At 39.2% G+C, this 19262-nt stretch overlaps 1 protein-coding gene across 3 annotated transcripts in view; it reads right to left on the reverse strand.

The window, feature by feature from the left end:
- Window positions 1-377: 377 nt before the first annotated feature.
- The window catches only part of si:dkeyp-72e1.9 (syntaxin-binding protein 4), a 49794-nt gene continuing 30909 nt past the window's right edge, over window positions 378-19262 (reverse strand). The window contains exons 11-21 of one of the 3 annotated variants that reach the window (XM_026365533.1): window positions 18428-18500; window positions 14891-14979; window positions 13128-13224; window positions 10788-10915; window positions 10495-10587; window positions 9042-9107; window positions 8548-8745; window positions 6454-6570; window positions 3339-3388; window positions 3087-3208; window positions 378-2309 (exon numbers count right to left, since the gene is read on the reverse strand). In XM_026365533.1, coding sequence (XP_026221318.1) covers window positions 2251-2309; window positions 3087-3208; window positions 3339-3388; window positions 6454-6570; window positions 8548-8745; window positions 9042-9107; window positions 10495-10587; window positions 10788-10915; window positions 13128-13224; window positions 14891-14979; window positions 18428-18500 — 1092 coding nt within the window. In that variant the 3' untranslated portion in view covers window positions 378-2250. Of the gene's footprint in view, window positions 2310-3086; window positions 3218-3338; window positions 3389-4350; window positions 4810-6453; window positions 6571-8547; window positions 8746-9041; window positions 9108-10494; window positions 10588-10787; window positions 10916-13127; window positions 13225-14890; window positions 14980-18427; window positions 18501-19262 lie in introns of those variants that run through there. The other 2 variants (XM_026365451.1, XM_026365617.1) reach the window with 2 other exon arrangements.

Here is a 19262-nt window from a genome sequence, read left to right on the forward strand (position 1 = left end):
ATCTAAATTGGTGGAACGCCAGCTCCTTTACAGCCTACTTGATGTCTGCTTTAAGCTGTAGATTTGTGAATCAAACCAGCCTCCTCTGATTCACTACCTTCTTTTTCAAAAGGAACAATAGTATCAAGTATTGTTCGGCGTGAGGCTGCAGTATTATGGGTGACTGTGGCTCAATAGGTAGAGCAGTTGTCTGCCAATCATAGGATCAGTGATTTGATTCCCAGCTGCCATGTCACATGCCAAAGTGTTCTTGGACAAGACATTGAACCCCTAAATTGCCCCCAGTGAGTCAGATCAGCTGCATAGCAGCTCTGCCATCGGTGTGTGAGTGTGTGTGTGTGTATGCGAATGGGTGAATGAGACACAGTGTAAAGCACTTTAGGTACCAGTTAGGTAGAAAATAATTATATAAGTGCAGACCATTTACCATTCATAAAAGAACCCAGAACAACATCTAAAATATCGTGGGACTCATGCCTCAATTATCATGAGTCAACAATTAAAAAAGAGACTTCAAAAATGGAATCCATGGTAGAGGTCCATCCACTGCTGACCAAAAAGAACTCTACTGTTCGTCATTTCATAAACATCTTGATTCTTCTCAAGACCAAATATGCTGTGGACTGAAGAAAAAAGTAGAAGTTGGAAAGTGTGCATACGTTACATCTGGCATAAAATGAACTGAAGGAGAATGTTTGGCCATCAGTTTGTGACCTCAAACTTAAGCACACATGGGTTATGCAGCAAGACAATTACTTGTACCAGCAAGTCCACCTCTGAATGGCTCAGAAAATTAAGGCTTTGGAGTGGTCTAGTCAAAGTTCTTTGCAATGAAGACTGGGCCAAAAATACTCCACAGTGATGTGAAAGACTCATTGCCAGTTATTGCAAACACATGATTGCAGTTATTGGCACCTAGGGTGAGACAACCAGGTATTAGGTTTAGTGAACAATTACTTTTAGGTTTTGACAGTTTTTTTCCTTAATAAATGAAACCATCATTTAAAAACTGGATTTTTTATTTACTTGGGTTATATTTGTCTATTAATAAAATGTGTTTATTGATCTGAATATAAGTGTGACAAATATTCAAAAAGTATAAAAATCAAGAAGGGGCAATATTTGCTGTAAATAAAGGTCTATAGATAGACACATTGAGCAAAGGTTGGGCACCCTAACCACAAACAATGATTTATACTATATACCATAGTGACTAAAGGCCTTGTTTTCAGTTGTCTTAGTTGATTTAGGCTATTAGGCTACCCTGTTCAGTCTTCTTTACATGTAAGACTGCTCTGTGGAAAATTGTGTTAGTGGGAAGAAATATCTGTTTTCTCTAAACAGAAACATCAGTTCTAGTCATCAGTTATATAATATCAGTTGTAATATAAAACAGTAACAGAAGAAATATGAGGCCACACCTTGATGACAGGAGAATCAGATTGATAAAAAAGCATTTTAATCTGTCTGTATCAATAAAATCAGTGATCCACATGGAGCCTATGGCTGATGTGTTTCTAGACTTTGTGACTACCAAACACAAGTGTACACAACTGGAGCTACAGCAACAGTATAGCCTCTCCTGGGTGCAGGAGACACATCAACATGAACCATGCATGATCTGAAGCTGAAACACTGCTCATCAAGTCCATGATCTTTTCAGTCTTCATTCTTTACCTTTTAATGACTATGGATACGAGGAGAGTTAGCGTGATGGAAAAACCTTATTTTCTTTCTAGCTTTTTCAACAGTTCAGTACCTCTGTGGAAGAACAAACAAAGGATGCTGTGAGAGGGAGGCAGATGGTAGACTTATAATGACATAGGAAGATTCTTAGAACAAATTAGGCCACCTTTACATGCAATCCATAAAGAAAGTCTGTGTGTGTGTGTGTGTGTGTGTGAGAGAGAGAGAGAGAGAGTGAAAAGAGTCAGAGAGGAGTGCTAACAAGTTTCACAGTAGCACGTGTTTTCTGGACTCAGCCATGCAGCTCCTCCAACACCACTTGGTGTTACCATAACACAAAAGAGAATTCCATCAGACTTTTTATTTGGCAAAGCACTTCTCATAGAGTCTTCTGTACATTGAGTTCTCTCGTTTCTTCTCATTTGAGTCTGACATGCTGAACCTTCTGGGTGATTATGTTTTGATGGCATTGTGTGTATCTGGTGGTTGGGGTGTAGTCAGTCATGACTTCAGCCTCTTCTACCTGCCCAGGGCCTCCCAGTGTCTTCTCCGGCTCTTTGTTGCTCACATATGATGAGGGCTGACACATGGGGCTGATGCTGTTTCTGCTGCACTCGTAGATGCTGCAGGTCAACCACAGACGGATGGGAAAACCCTTTGACTATATAATACTGACATTATCATCATATCATTATTTTCATGAACATGATGGCTTTATTATTATATTGCTACTTTTCTGCATATTTCACAATTCGTACAAACCCCATTTCTAGAAATGTTAGGACTTATTCTAAAATGCAAAAACCTAAAGTTGGGACTTTAGTTGGGAATATAGTGTTTAAAAGTTTTTATATAGATCACATATTAAATGCTATATGTATTACATTTCGCATAGATTATAGTTCATACTGACTAGAGACATGCACACTCAGAATACCATTTGTAGTTGGGGCCAATGTTTGGGGCTGAGATGTGATACAACAGCTCACCAGATCCATTTCCTATTGAAAATCTATTTGCACCTTGATGGTAATCAGTGAAAACACTGAAAATCTTTTCTTTGTACTTTTGTCAGATAAATAAAACTTTGAGTGAATTGACTTAATTTTAATCTTATTGCATTCAGATAAATAAGTGAAATGGGAGTTGTATATCATGTTTTAATGTGAATCTGTGAATTATTGGAAACTTGAGCACTCAAAGCACTTGAAATTCTTCAGCAATGACTTCCTGGTACAAAAAGTGCAAGTCTCCTTAAATTATAGTCCTTTCATGTAAACATGCATACAGATAATCTGAAAAAATAATGTGTTGCAGTCCCTAAACCACTTCCCAGCAAGGAAAACAAGACAACACAGTGGCCTGCTGTAGTGTATTCCAGGCTGGACTCTGCACTGTACCTTGATCATCAACAGTGAATCTGCAGACTCCCTCCACCAGCTCTTTGGCCTCCACAGCCAGTTGGACGGCGCAATCAGGAAGCGGTGATGGAATGTCAGGGCTGTCAGTGGCTGGAGATGACCTGTTGCTCCTGATACATACACAATCCACACACCAGGAGAAGGGATTACAGCTGACCCATACTTAATTACTGCAAAGCTTGGGGGAATTAATTTTGTAATGTTGAGCAGTGGATGTTTAGGATCTCTTACCCGCCTTCTCCTCCAAACAGGCTGGGTGTCATTAGCACTTTGTGGACGTTCTGCAGAGACATGAGGTACCAATTAAGTGAGTTTTCTTATCTGTAAGACTGAACCAGAGCAGCATAAGGTTTTCCTGTGACTTCTGCCACAGAGGCAGAACACAATAAAATGTTTACAGACAGGAAAAAGGCCTGATTTAGAGGTAGACCTTTCTCAGTGACAGGCTGATCTGAAGATCTGTGCTGAATGTACTGTGAATTATAAATATACACTCCTCTCCAAAAATATTGGAATAGTGAGGCCAATTCCTTTCTTTTTGCTGTAGACTGAAAACATTTGGGTTTGACCAAAAGATTTTGAGACAAAAGATCAACATTTCAGCTTTTATTCACAGGTGTGTATACATGTGCATCCGATACACAACTTAGAACACAGCGTCTTTTGTTCATACCCATTTTTTATGAGAGGAAAAGTATTGGAACATGTGACAGGTGTGTCCTATTACATCAGTTATTCAAACAATAAATGTAGTTTCAGTTTTAAATGATCCATCTTACATCAATTCACTTAATTACAGAGTAAAAGTTCATATTCAGATTTCCACATTGTAGACTGAGTCATTTTAAGAACTCATTTGTCCCTGTGTCCATAAAGAACAGCAACAGTCGAACCCTATAATGGTGGAACACAACATGGTGAATGAGTACATCAAATTTTAACAAACTGCTCACAACACCAACTACTACTACTACTACTACTACTACTACTACTACTACTACTACTACTTCTGCTTAAAAATAGTGCATGAATGATTGGGGGGTAACTACTTAATCTTCTTCTATAGGTAGTTGTTCCTGCATTTAAGTGCAATGTAATGTTACCAGTACATTGCCTGATGAAACCATGCCTCAATCAAAAGTCTCATTCCCTGTCCTTAATTGTACTTTTTTAAAGGAGAAGTTAAAACTGTAAAATATGTCCATGAATATGTTACTGCTTTAACAATAAAAACGTGCAATAATTCAACCACTGAAAAAAGGAAATTTTAGAGAAGGGGGGTGGAGGAAAGACTCATATAGCTGTTAGGTATTGGCAGGTATTGTACAGTATTTGAAAGTGTACAGAGAGCTGCAGTGTGCCTGTCATCCATTTGGAGGCTGACATAACAGAGATATGTTTAAAACTGCCACAGAATTACTGATTAGCTCAGAGTGCTGTCTGTTTTACATGCAGTGACCTAGCCTGCTTATGAGTTGTGACATATGCTAAATGTGAGACTAATTGTGTGACTAAGAGCCCCCCAACCTGCCTGAGGCCAGTAGCACTCACTCCAATCATTATGAAGTGTTTTGAGAGAGTGGGCCTGGCCCACATTCAAAGCAGCATGCCGGAGGCACTGGACCCCCTGCAGTATGCATACTGGCCCAACAGGTCCACCTCAGACGCCATCACCGCTGCCCTCCATACTTTCCTCTCCCACCTGGAACATAAGGACACCTACATCAGGATGCTCTTTATAGACTATAGCTTTGCATTCAACACGGTCATCCCCCTACAAACCAAGAAAATGTTTATACTTGGTCTAGACGCCACACTCTGAGACTTCCTGACTGGCAGGCCACAGTCTGTTAGGGTTGGAAACAGGACCTCCACTATCACCACAATAAACATTGGCACCCCACAGGGGTGTGTTCTTAACCCCATCCTCTACACACTGTTCACACATAATTGTGTTGCCTCCCACAAGGACAACATCATCCTGAAGGTTGCCTGATGAAGCTGCAGTGATAGGATGGATGGGAATGAAGCAGCGTACAAGTGGGAGGTGGCCAGTCTGATAACATCGTGCAATGACAACAACCTTACCCTGTACATGGACAAGATGAAGGAAATGACAGTGGACATGAGAAAGTAGAGGAGAACTTATCAGCCACTGTTTATCTGGGAGCTTAAAGTAGAGAGGGTGAGAAGCCCCAAATACCTGGAGGTCTCACCTCACTAGAACACTCAACACCACCTAGCTGGTTAAGAAGGCACAACAGCGGCTGTACTTCCATAGGAGACTAAGGAAGTTTGGCATGTCACCTCACTTGTAAGTCGCTTTGGATAAAAGCGTCTGCTAAATGACTAAATGTAAATCTAAATGTAAATGAATGGAGTGAACACCAATATGGATTCAGAGAAAACAGAACCACTACACATGCAATAATGGCAATGGTGGAAAAAGTAACAAACACAACTGAAAATGATGAATGTTTAATGGGTGTTTTTATAGATTTACAGAAGGCATTTGACATAATAGATCAGTTATATTGAAACTAGACAGCAATATGTGAAAATTAATGATACAGATTCAAGTATCATTAATTATACACTATATATATATATGTGTGTGTGTGTATACATGGTAAGGTGTGGTTGGTGTGTGTCTACATGCAGCAGAGAGTCATATTTGTGTAAAGAAATGACCAAAAAGTGAATTTTCCATAGTATAGGCAACTAGTGTTTTTTAGTGTTAGTTTTAGTACACTCAGTGTGGAAGAAACTAACATATTATTGAGTAGGTGGTAGTTTATGGTTTCAGACATAACTGAAGTCCATCAACATCGCCAGACACTTTCCTGGTGATACTTTTCCAGGCCTACAATGCAACTACCTTCAGCTTATTGTGCTCACACTCATTCAGTAAAAATATCTCTGTTGTTATATGTTGAAACATCATCAGATAAGTTCTGAAATATTTGTTTGAAACAGAGCACACATAATGCTCCTGGATACTTCTGCATTCATGCTGCCTCTTCCTTTTTCACTGAAATCATTGATACATTAAATAATTCTTTATTGTATGAATTCCTAGAGTTTTCTTCCAGATCTATCTGTTTTTTTTATGCTAACTGCAACTTGCCTCTCTGTTTGTGAGTTTTACCAGATATCTGATAACTGACAAAGAAACATGTCCGCCTACTTCAGCATTCCTGACTTGTGCAGTCATAAATAATTTTACACTCATCCACAAGATGTTGCTCCTTCTTTTGCTCCTTGCTTGCTCTACTCAATGAGTTCAAAGTTTATTTAAAATAGGGAGTGAATATAGAAACATATGTGTGTCTAGTTAGAGTTGTACCTGTGCAAATCCCAGTAGTTTCTTGTTGGAGATCTCCAGGTGTTTCCTGTTCTGCTCTGACATCTTCAGCTGACAGTCGATTGTTGTCAACCTCTTGTTCAGCTCCCGCACTTCCTCCTAACACATACAGAAACACACAGACATACCCACTCAATCATTTCTGCCTAATCAATACAACAACAGAAGACAATATTGTAATCAATGTAGCAATTTTGGACAACAAACTGGACTGGACTAAGAACTCATCAGCACTGTACAAAAAGGCTCAGAGCTGGATGTACTTTCTGAGGAAACTCAGGTCCTTCAACGTCTGCAGCACCATGCTGCGGCTGTTTTATGAGTCTGTAGTGGCCAGTGTCATCTTTTATGCTGTGGTCTGCTGGGGCCGCAACATGAAGGTGGCAGACAGTAACAGACTAAACAAACTGATTAGGAGGGCTGGCTGTTCTAGGTGTAGAGCTGGACCCTCTACATGTTGTAGCTGAGAGGACGATGCTGTCCTAACTCCTCTCAATCCTGGACAATCCCTCCCACCCACTGCACAGTGTGTTGCTGGACAGAGGAACATGTTCAGCCAAAGACTGATTAACATTAAGTGCTCCACAGAGAACCACAGGAGATCCTTTATACCTGTGGCCATCAATCTGTACAATTCCTCCCCCCTCTGTAGGGAAGTGATAGTAGTGTCATATATTTGCTGTCATTCCACAATAGGCTATAAATACTAAGCCATTTTCATTCATTTACTTTACTGTAGGTATATTGAGTTTTCTGTATTGATGTTATTGTGTATTTATGTTGGTGTTGGATCTTTCCTGGTTGTGGTTCCCTTTCTTTCCGTCTGTGTTGAGAACAACTGTAATGAGGCAAAACAATTTCCCTCTGGGATTAATAATGTTTTTTTTAATCTTGAATCTTTGAATCTTGAATGTACCTTAACTGTCCCATTTACATCCTGTGCATTATTTTGCTTCAGAAGTGGACAACATTTCTCTAACCATAAGGGAATACTTAATTGTTCAGGTTATCTGAAAACGTCCCGAAAAACGAAACGAAAAAAAAAAATCCCAGATAAAAACAATATTATTTAAGTCAATGAACAGATACATAAATCTAATATTCAAAATCTTGTCTCATTTTCTTTTGTTTATTTGTACAGTACAGTAGTGCTACTATTATTACACAGAATAAAGAATAGATGCTTGGTGATCCAATTTATAAAATAAGATATTGCTTTAAATCTACACATCATACCAATATTTATGTCTATGAATTTTAAACTTGGCAATCAACTCTTCAGAAGTCATAAGTGTTTAGTGCATGTGTGGGAGTTTGACTGAGAGGATGATGAGAATTCATTGTACATGGTAAATGGTACTGGATCTACTACATGTTTCAGCAGCAGTCACTTTTTTGGTACTCAGTAAGGAATGTTGAGAAACAATCACACACTCACACGCTTTGTCTTCTGATTTATTCCTGTGAGACAGTGTACAGCCAGAAGATTTGCTATCTGAGGTGAAAAGTGACAGGTTGTGAGGCAGAAAGCCTTAGAGTGAGAGGGTGGAAACTAATATAAAGTTTTTGTATCAAAGCAAACTGCTACTGAAAACAGAGGCCGATCTCAGAGGCTCAGTCATCAGGACTGTTGGAAATGCAGCTTGATGTCTTTCTATAAAAGCAGGCAGTGGAGTACAGTGCTGCAGAGTCTCCAGCTTGTGATGGAGAATGGATAGAATAAGACAGAGGAGCAGAAATGCTCAGCTCAGTGTTTATTAAACTCCACACAATATTACACAGTCAGTTGTTGAGTTTTTTTACACAGTTGATTTTACTGTTTATCTGTATTTAATTATCCATCCAACAAACTTAACCCTGACAAATTAACTATTTATTAAAACCTAAAACTTGGTATTTTTAGGATACTATATCTATAGCCACAACTGTAGCACCAAACATTAATGCAGCTTAACGTCATTCCTCCATTTAGACCTTTGCTTAAGACTCAAGCTGGAGAGGGAATTTGCATGTTGAGATTTGATAAAAATACAAGCAGAGTTACAGTACCTGATAAATTGGAGGCTATTGACTCACCTTGGTGGCCTCCACTCCTCGAGCTTGTTTCTTGCTGGCCAGCTGGTTCTTTAAGTCCTTGATCTCGGCCTCTAGCAGCTGGATGACCTCCTCATAGTCCTGCTCAGCACCGCTGGTCTGCCGCTGCACTACCTCAGCTTCCGCTGCTTGCAGGCGACTCTTCAAGCGGGTGTTTTCTTCCACAGTAAAACATGCTTTCTGGGAAGAACAACAGAGTGTTGCATGGTAAGTAATGTCATACGTAGCTATGTTCTAGAGATAGAGATCTAGAGATTATTCACATACCTATAACTGTTAATGTAAAAAATTCTCATTGACATTCAACTAGCTGATTTCAATATCTGAGCTTCTGCAAAAATAATAATAATAATACTTTATTGATCCCCTTGGGGAAATTGCGGTTGGACAGCTGCCAGACAGTGCATGTCAGCACTGCTATAGGGTTTCAGTGTCTTGTCCAAGGACACCTCAGCAAGGAGCCAGTGGTGTCTCACCTCTGAGGTTTTCTGCAATTCCTCCTCCAGAGTCTTTTTGCTGTGCTCCATGTCATTCAGCATGACCTGCCAAGAGAGAAAGCAGATGAACGCAGGACTTCACAGGCATTATCAGGTCAGTGGAATCTTGAATCTTGATTTCAGCTCTCAATCGCCATGACCTGTTACAGATCACATATTTCACCATTTCATTTTTCCATCTGAACCTAACTTTCATTCCCTAAGGATATCTAAGAAACACTTGGAGGGAATTCCTTCGATTTTGGCAAACTGTCAACTTGGACTCAGTGATTGCATTTTAGTGCCTAAAGGCCATAGGCGAAGGTTGTAGTGACCTCATCTTCATCCCATTCTTATTGTGAATGTGATTTCTCATGCCTTAAGGTACTGAAGGTAGTGGAGAGGAGGATTCTGCACCTACAAAGACTCAAGGTTAAATACGCAATGGAGCCCCTGTAGTTTGCTTACAGGGAATACACTGGTGTGGAGGACACTATCTTCTACATGTGTCACCATGTTTTGTCTCATCTGGAAGAACATACAAACTTCATACCTGTACACACTGTACACAGCAGACTTCAAGTACAATTCTGAGTGTTCCCACATTGAGAGGTATTCTGATGATACTGCAATTGTTGCATGTATCAGGAATGGAAAGGAACCACTGATTTGGACCACTGATTACCTGACAGAAAGGCCATGGTTTGTCAGGCTGAGGAACTACTTTTCTGGTAAAGTCCTAAGCAGATCCTAAACTGAGGCTCCACAGAGGACTGGGTTGGCTCCATTCCTGTACACACTGTCCAGGAGTACAGAGGACTGTAAAATCAGTGACTGGACTCACAAAACTCCTGCAGAACACTCTAAATCGAGATAGTCATGAAAGGTCAAAAGCCCCTCCTGTGGTGCAGACATTCCATTGAAGTGGTGTCAGCGTCTAAATATCTAGGTGTGCACCTGGACAATCAGTGTGCAGTTTTATGCTGCAGTTGGCTGGGGAGGCAGCATAAAACAGAAGGAAGCACGGCGGCTGGACAAATGGGTGCAAAAAGCCTGCACAGTGACTGGAATGAGATTAGACTCACTAGAGGTTGTGGTAGAGAAATGCACACAGAAAACGATAGAGACCATTCTACAATACACAAACCATTACCTGCACAACATCCTGATGGACCAAAGAAGTAGCTGCAGTGCATGACTCACTGTGTTGCAGGACTGAAGGTCAAGGTCACTGTGACCTCCTGTATGTCCTATTCTCATCAATGCTATATCAGAAATGGCTGGATGGAATTTCATTACATCTGGAACAAACATCTGCCTAGACTCATGTATTAACTCATTTGAATATGAGTCTGGACAGAGATGCGTGTAATCTACAATGTTATTGGTTAGTAAAAGGCATACGACCGCTATATGGTAATTCTACTTTCTAATTATGTGTGTGCGTGTTCACCTTAAGCTGCTTCATCTGGGTCTGCAGCTGTTTCACCTCTGTCTGAAACTGTTCCATCTCCTCACTGCTGTAGCTGCATTCTGATTCATATGTCTGCAGACAGAAGCATAAACATACACAAACATATAACGCAGTTGTGTTATATGACTTTTGGTTTGTATGTAAATGTAAATCCAAGCTCTTTATGTTTTTGTGTTCTTGTCATTTTAACTTCTGTTCTCTCTATGAGTCACTTAATTGTTTAGAGGCCTTGAAAGGTTGCTGGTGTGTGAGAGGCAGTGAGAAGTCCTTACAGGTGATTGGAAGGCTGATGTGTCCATCAGACTGGCTGCTTCATGATAGGAAAACATGAAGGGGCCCATCCCTAAACCCAGCCCCTCCAGGTTCTCCTGGAAGATGTTCCTGGTGGCCTCCACAAAGTCTGAACAGAATAACAGAATAAATGCATCAGTATTAGTTGACGACGCATGGTACAATTATTCATTTGCAGCAGGGGTGTCAAACTCAACTGCACAGGGGGCCAAAATCCAAAACACACTTTAGGTCGTGGGCCGAACAGGATAAACATTTATTGAACACACTAAAACTTTTAAAACTCAAATTTTTAACATAAACCTTAAATAACTTATAATATTTTGCTCTCTATAAAAATATATCCTGTCTAAATTATACAAGTTAGAAATAAAGTAAACATTAAAAGAACAAACCTTCAAATCTCTTTAATCTTATGTCATTTTATATAAAAAATAAACTTAAATTTGAAATATCCCAAAAGATTTTACTCTCCATAAAAATATATCCTGTCAAAATTATACAAATTCAAAATGTGAACATGCTGCATAAGAAAACCTGGAAATATAAATAAAATTTGTGCTTTTCAGCAATAACAAATCAAATCATTCAGTCTTTGCTCTTATGTCATTTTATCAGAGCTGCATCTTTTTTTGTCAACAAATTCGTTTATATTTGGTGTGAGGTTCTGTGTTGTGGAGATTCTCTGGATTGACTGTAGGTTCTCACCAGTGAGACGACTCCTTTGTGCTGTTTTGTTAGTCTTCATCACTGAGAACAGCTTCTCACTAAGATTTGTGCTACCAAACACAAACAAGGTTCGAGCCGCATGTGGACGGAGCTGGGACATTTCTGCGGGAATGGAGTGAATAAACTGTGCGGGTCCTGCAGTGTCCTACTTTACCTTCAGTCATTACACTGCAGCTCAATCAGCTCCATCTGAATCTGCACAGGTGAAGTTTCCACATAGACGGTAACATTCTTTTCTTGTTCGTCAAAGTCACCAAAGCTCCGTGAGAACTCAGTTTATCAGCAAAGTGCATATTTGCGAACACCGTTGTAACGATATGGTTCAACATTACTTGGCATCGTCAGGACTAGATTCATAATAACTTGCAGCATCATAAACTAAACTTGATTAACGGGGAATGTGTTCGGCAAGGCAGCTGAAGCGCTGCATTATGCATTATCTGTTGTTTTATTACTTAAACTGAATCATATTAATTTGCTGGTATAGATAACAGGTTTTAAATCAGATTGGTAGTGTGGCACACAATGGCACATGGGGGTGTGTGAGATTAAATTGTGATGGGAGAAAGATGACATGCCAAACTGTGTAACCTCTTAAGCTCCCTCAGGTTGGATGGGGAATGTTGGTGTACAGCCATTTTCAGATCTTTCCAGAGATGTTCAAGTCTGGGCTCTAGCTGGGTCACTAAAGGACATTCAGTTGTCCCATAGCCACTCCTTTGTTATCTTGGCTGTGTGCTTAGGGTCGTTGTCCTGTTTAAAAATTAATCGTCATCCCATTCTGAGGTCTGGAGTGCCCTGGAACAGACTTTCTCTGTACATTGCTGCATTCATCTTTCCCTCGATCCTGACCAGTCTCCCAGTTTCTGCCGCTGAAAAACATCCTTACGGCATGATGCTGCCACCACCATGCTTCACTATGAGGATGGTGTTTGTCAGGTGGTGAGCGCTGCCTTGTTTCCTCCAGACATTATGCTTGGCATTCATGCCAAAGAGTTTAATCTGTGTTTCATCAGACCACGGACTATTATAGGCAGGTGTATGCCTTTCTAAATCATGTCCAATCAACTGAATTTCCCCACAGGTAGACTCCAATCAAGTTGTAGAAACAAGGATTCATGATGGGTGTGCTGTCTGTGTGTCTGGAAAAGGAGCACGGAGGTGCTAAGTGTCTTGCAGAGGAGGAAGTGGAGGAAAAGGAGGATCAGGAAAAGATTCCAGGCTAATTTGCTCCTGTTGGAAATTCATATTTCTGATGCACTTTGACGCCATACACAAGTGACACAATGAAGTGACATCAGCCTGTGATTTGGTTTTCATCACAGATCCTTTACCTTGTTATTCACACAAATTGAAGTGTGCCTGACTTTGTGTATGTGTGTTTCTATGGTTGTGCAGACAAGAATGTGTTCAAAACAATTATTTTGAGGATGTTTTAACAGGTCTTCATAAATTGAAGGGCTGTCAAGATGTGATTTTATGGTTAAAGTTAGAATTAGGTTAAGGTTAGATTTAGGCTTGGAGGTATGGAATGCATTATGTCAGTCACAATGTTATATAGAAAAATGAACATTTGTGTGTGCGTGCTTCACCTCCATAGGCCACAGTGCCTTGAGGATCTGTGGTGAGACTCTGCTTCAACTTCTTCTTCTTCTCTTCTGTGACATCCAACCCAAGAAACGACAAGGCCTAAGATAGACAGGCACAACCCGAGACAGAAATAAGGACAGAAGCACACCACTTGAAGAAGTGAGAAAAATATAAATAAAAATTCTCTTTAAATGTGGGACAAAATGTTTGGTCATCACAACATTAACCAATAAACTGTCAGCTAAACATATATTTCTGTTTTATTATGCTGTAAAAAAGTTTGTATGTTTCTGCAGTGAGCTATGTAACTTTTTTAATAAGAGATGGAGCTGACAACAAGGATGTAGCCTGGACTTTAGAAAGGATGTGGATGCTGTGACACCTTTTCTGGAATCATTCTAACTAACTACCACTTCTTTACTTTCTATACACTATCTTTTAGGTTTTATATATTTAACTATTATACTGAACTGCCTGCTGCCTAACACATAGCATGTAATCACCCATATGAGGATGGGTTCCCTGTTGAGTCTGGTTCCTCTCAAGGATTCTTCCTGTTGCCTTCTCAGGGAGTTTTTCCTTGCCACTGTCGCCCTTGACTTGCTCATCAGGGACAATCTGTTCACTGTTCATGTAATCTTCTATAGTTTCTTTGGCTGTGTAAAGCTGCTTTGAGACAATGCCAACTGAAAAAAGCACTATACAAATTAAATGGAATTGAATTGAATTTAATATATAGAAAATATTTGTATTTTAATAAAATCATATTAATACAGCACTTTATAGATGTATTTAATTGTACAACTACTCTTAGGATGAAGTGATCTCTGGTTTTTACAGCTGACAATAATTAAGTTTGTAACATCTATATATTTTATATCTTTCCATATTTAAACTATTAAATATAGTATACACCCACCCCGAGCCTGGTTCTTGCAAGATCTGCTCACCCACAGTTTTACTGTAGCTCTCAAAGCTAAAAATACTTTGCTCTTTTTCTTTTCTATATAGGGGCCAGTGGCTCAAGAAAGAATTGTGCCTGTAATCAACATTTAAACTCTCTGTCTCTCTGTCTCTTTAAATGAATTGGATTAGGATTAGGACCAACCTACAGCTGACTTTTAATTTGGACAAAATTAAAATCGAAGCATGCAAACATGTTCAGGGAAGAGACGGCCAGAGACCGTGCAAATATGGGACACTGGACAACAGGGATAAAAGTGGGAGCAGAGAGTAAATGAGCTGATGGGGTGTCAATTTGCTTAAAAACCTATAAAAGTGAACGTAGAAAAATAATAAACACATACTTCAAACAGAACATTCAGTGAGTCCTATGCTGTCTACAGATCTCACCTAACTCAGCTGGACACTATACAGAGCTCGGCCCCATTTGTAACCAAATGAAAAATAATTTTACTGACATCTGGCTTAACAGCTGGTCAGGTCATTAAATGATGGTGTGGAGTTATTCCCCTCAGAGGTTAACTCCTTTTGGTGACCCCCCCCCCCCCCCCCCCCTCTCTTTTGCCATCATAATAATAGTGAAATAAAATGACAGAAGTTGAAATACATTTTTTTACATTTATTTGGTGGGACATCAGTATAATAGTGGAATGTCTTGTCTCCAGGTAAAAGAAAGACATGTGTCTGTCAGTAGTCTAGCGCAGCTAGTTACACCTGAGTCAAAGCTAAACAGAGATGGAGCATATCACAAATGTGATTTTCATTGCCTTCACTCATAAATCTCATTATACATAAAACTCACCAGGTCTAACTTCTCTGACTTGAGGCGGATGTAGGGGTCCAGTGTTATCTTAGGTTTGGCCCCTGTTGGTGATCTCTGGCTAGTTAAACCTAGAGAAAGACAAGAAGACACAAGAAAGGAGGGAAGACAGCAGAGGAAGGAGGAAGAAGATGTAAAAAGTGTGACAATGTAATGTATAAGGCACCAAACAAAGAGCTGTTGGTCTTTTTATAGAATGAGGACAGTGTGTGAGGTCACATTACACCTAATAAACAACTGCAGGATTATTATCATTGGATAATTTGCAAAAACCAGAGAGGGAGGACAGCTATTGTCTGTGGATTTGGTGGAAGTGGGTAGTTGTGACAGGAAAGGTGTGTGTGTGAGTTGGAGTGGATGAAAAACAGATGATTAAAAAGAAGTAGAGGAAAGATGGACGATTATAACGATGGGTGTGAGGGAGAACTGTGTGAGAGGGGATGGCAGACAGCTACAGCCCAATATTAATTTGATGAGTATGTCTGTCCCAGATTTGTGCCCGCACAGCCCTTGTTGCTAGGGGCTTGAGCTGATTGTAGTCACTACCCCCTCCTTATCCCACCCACAGAACCCCCCCCCCCCCCCTCCCCGCCACACACACACACACACACACACACACACACAAGTGGTCACAGCACCTAGCTGTCCTATACTTAGCTGGGGTAATCCAGGACAATAGGATTGGAGCAAGCTGTCGAATTACTTTGAACTGGGGCCTGAGAATGACCTGCTGGTCTGTTTTACATCTTTCTTTAAATAAAACTAAATTGTTTAGCATACAGAATAGACAGTTTTTGGTCGGTAATCTTCGAATGTATTTTTTTTCTCTACATTTTGCCTAATCCAGACAGGCTTCTTCCACTGCTCATACAATCCTAAATAGCTTTAGTTTGACTTTCCCTGTATCACACCATAAGCGGTTTCTGAAATTGAAGTAGGAAAGACACTATATTGGAGGAAAAGGAAGTCTGTAAATGTAAATATAGAATGTACACACGATGAGGAGGTTGTGGTGGTTTTATTCACCAACTATCAATTGTAATAACTACAGAAAGCCTATGAGGAATTCAATATGAAATTAAACATTATTAACAGTGTTCCACATCTCTTACTGTGTGCTTATTATTGTACTCATGATAGCAAAGGTCCTCTAACATTCACAAAGTTCACGCTGGTCATTTTCTAAACATGACCAACCTTACTTTTTAACCTTGCTAATAAAGGCCATACAGCTGCTTATGTTTCTTGACATCACCTCACTACAAGTATACATCAACATGAAAAACTTTTCAGATTTTCTGTAAATGGAGAGAAAATGAGATTTTAATTATAATTTTCTAAAACAGCATACAGCACAGATGTATTTAGGAAGAGATTAAAGGAAAAAAAAAACTGGTATGTATCTTAATTTTCCTTGTACAGCTTTTTCTTGCTTTGTAAGCTTCTTAAAGCAAAATGGGGAAAATAAACTATACCCAATATTAGTAAAATGGGAGTTTTTGTGTGGGATGTCTCACAATTCTTTGTAGTCTGAGGTCTCCTGCTGTGTTTCAGTTTTAATTAAATCCCATACTCCCCCTCTACATTTAATCCCCAATCTCTGTAAGGGAGCAAATGTTCTCCATTTTTCATTTTCAGATGAGCTCAGTTTATCTAATATGTGTTTGATTTTAGGAAGTTTTAGAACAAATCACTGAAATCTCCACTCATCCTTGTCAGGCGCCAAAGATTTAACACCTGCCAAATCTGGGTGGAGATTTCAGAGATTTGTCCTTGAAGTCCCTCAAATCAGAGCAGTGAAACATAAAATAATATAACGAACATGCATCATTATGTGCATTGGGTATATGGTGGATCCCTATTTTTATCAGATCTGATCAGGTAATACAATGGTCTCTCTCTTAATAGTCACAGCTAAAACTTCTATAAAAAATGTTCGGTAATACTAACAGTCAGTCACAGCACTTTTATTAAAACTACCGCTAGTGTCATAGCGTTAAAGTGTCATTTAATAGTCTTTAACTGTTCAACATTACTCAAACAATATGCATTTGTTAGCGCCTTTTTTCAGTAAGTAAATAAGAAAACAAGAGTCACTGAGTGCTTAGAACTCAGTGACTCCACAGGGTTTATAAGCATGCTTCTTCCACTGGATGGAAGGTGAAATGTACTCAAGAACTTAAAGCAAGTCTAGTTGCCACTGAATAGATGTACATTAAGATGTTCAGTAAGGAATTAAAGTACAGCATAGTAAAGAAGCAGCACCAATCCAAGTCACTAACAATCTTCTCTTAGCGTCTGACAACGGACTTCTCTCTAATCTCATCTTGTTAGATCTTAGTGCTGCATTTAACACTATACTATCATTTTATTACACAGACTGAAACATGTGGTTAAGGAACAGCACTAGGCTGCTTTAAATCTATCAGATAGTATCATAGAGGTCTGTGTTTGGACCAATTCATTTTATTTTATATAGGCAATATTACTAGGAAACACTCGCAAACAACACACAGAAGACACCCATCTATATTTATCTATGTAACCAGATGAAACTAGATAAAACAAATTAAGAGACGAAACAAATTAACTATATAAACTTCAAGCATGTTTTTAAAATATAAGGGCCTAGATAATGTAATTTTCTACTCCTCAATTCAGATAATACAGAGTTTATTCTGTTTGGGCCAAAAACGTTAGACACGTTATCTAGTCTTATGCTACCCTAGATGACATGACATTGGCCTCATTACCCTGTACAAAAAAGAAATATCTAGAACTGCCTTTTTCAAACTGAGGAATATTGCTAAACTTAAAAACAACCTGTCTCAAAGTGATGCTGAAAAACCAGTCCATGCATTTGTAATTTCTAGACTGGACTACTGTAATTCACTAGTAATAGGATGTCTTGGTTAGACCCTAAAAAGCTTCTAGTTAATCCAAAATACTCCAGCCAGAGTTCTGACTGGTATTAGGAAGTGAGATCCTATTTGTCCTACATTAGCTTTTCTTCATTGGCTCCTTGTAAAATCTAGAATAGAATTTAAAATACTTCTATTCACTTATAAAGCAATTAATAAACCAGCTCCATAATATCTTAAAACCTTCATACCACCATAATTTCCAGTTCCAGTTATAGTATAGGAGGCAGAGCCTTTAGCTATCAAGCTCCTCCCCTGTGGAACCAGCTCCCAGTTCAGGTTCTGGAGGCAGAGACTGTGTCTGCTTTTAAAACTAGGCTTAAATATGCTCAAATTACTTGTTAGTAGGCTGACAAACAAAAACCCACTGACAGAAATATACAAAATATTGGTAGACTTATACTTCAATCTAACTTGAGCTATATGGTTTGACATGAAATAAAGGATTTCCTGTAAATATGACTTGGTTATTAGTACTACCAGTCACTGCCAAGCTTTGAATCTGGATCCCTACACAGCTCTGAGCAGCAGAGGCAGAGTGATGAATTTAATTATAGATGGAAGAAAATATAGTGTGTAGTTAGGTTTTCTACTGTACCTGAAATATGAATATCTGGTGGACAGATGTCAGGAGAAGGTGAGGACACTTGGGCTGGCTCATCTGTACAGAGCTGCACAGAAAACACGTTTAATTGTGGAAAACAAGTAAAAATGCCATGACAGAATGTTAATGATAATCAAAGTTTAATAGCTCATTGCCTGCCAAACTTGGCCGTTTTGCCTTGATGTATTTACGACAGAAACGCTACTTGCAGCAACATATACATGTACCTTTAATAAACTGCATATACAGTATATGTCTGTTGTGTGTCTTATCAATCTTCCCCTTAATAATGACATATTTTAGAAAGTTTCACATGTTTCAGATGTGCATCTTTATTGCTTTCATTTTAATCAATGTGTGTTTAGAACTCGACTGCAATCTTCTAATGTGTTGTGTGGATATGTATAATACCGAACACCAAATCCAATACACCAAAATCAATAATATCCCATAATTCACCGTGCATATTAGAAACCAAAAGTCAAAGGATCCCTCCATTGTAATACTCCAGTAATACTGTGAAGAATCTCAGAGTTATCTTTGACCAGATATCTCCTTTACCTCTCATTTACCTCATACATAAAAAATATCTGGAACTGCCTTCTTACACCTGAGAAACATTGCTAAAATTAGTAGCATCGTGTCACAAAGTGATGTTGAAAACCTAGTCCATGCATTTGTCACTTCCAGACTGGACTACTGTAGCTCTCTACTAAAAGAATGTTTCAGTAACTCCTTAAAAAGCCTCAAGTTAATCCAAAATGCTGCAAACCAATAACCAAGCACCATTATAAGCCTTATATAATATAAGCTATCAAGCTCCTCTCCT

This window comes from Anabas testudineus, chromosome 8, assembly GCF_900324465.2.
Source record: "Anabas testudineus chromosome 8, fAnaTes1.2, whole genome shotgun sequence".
Lineage (NCBI taxonomy): Eukaryota > Metazoa > Chordata > Actinopteri > Anabantiformes > Anabantidae > Anabas > Anabas testudineus.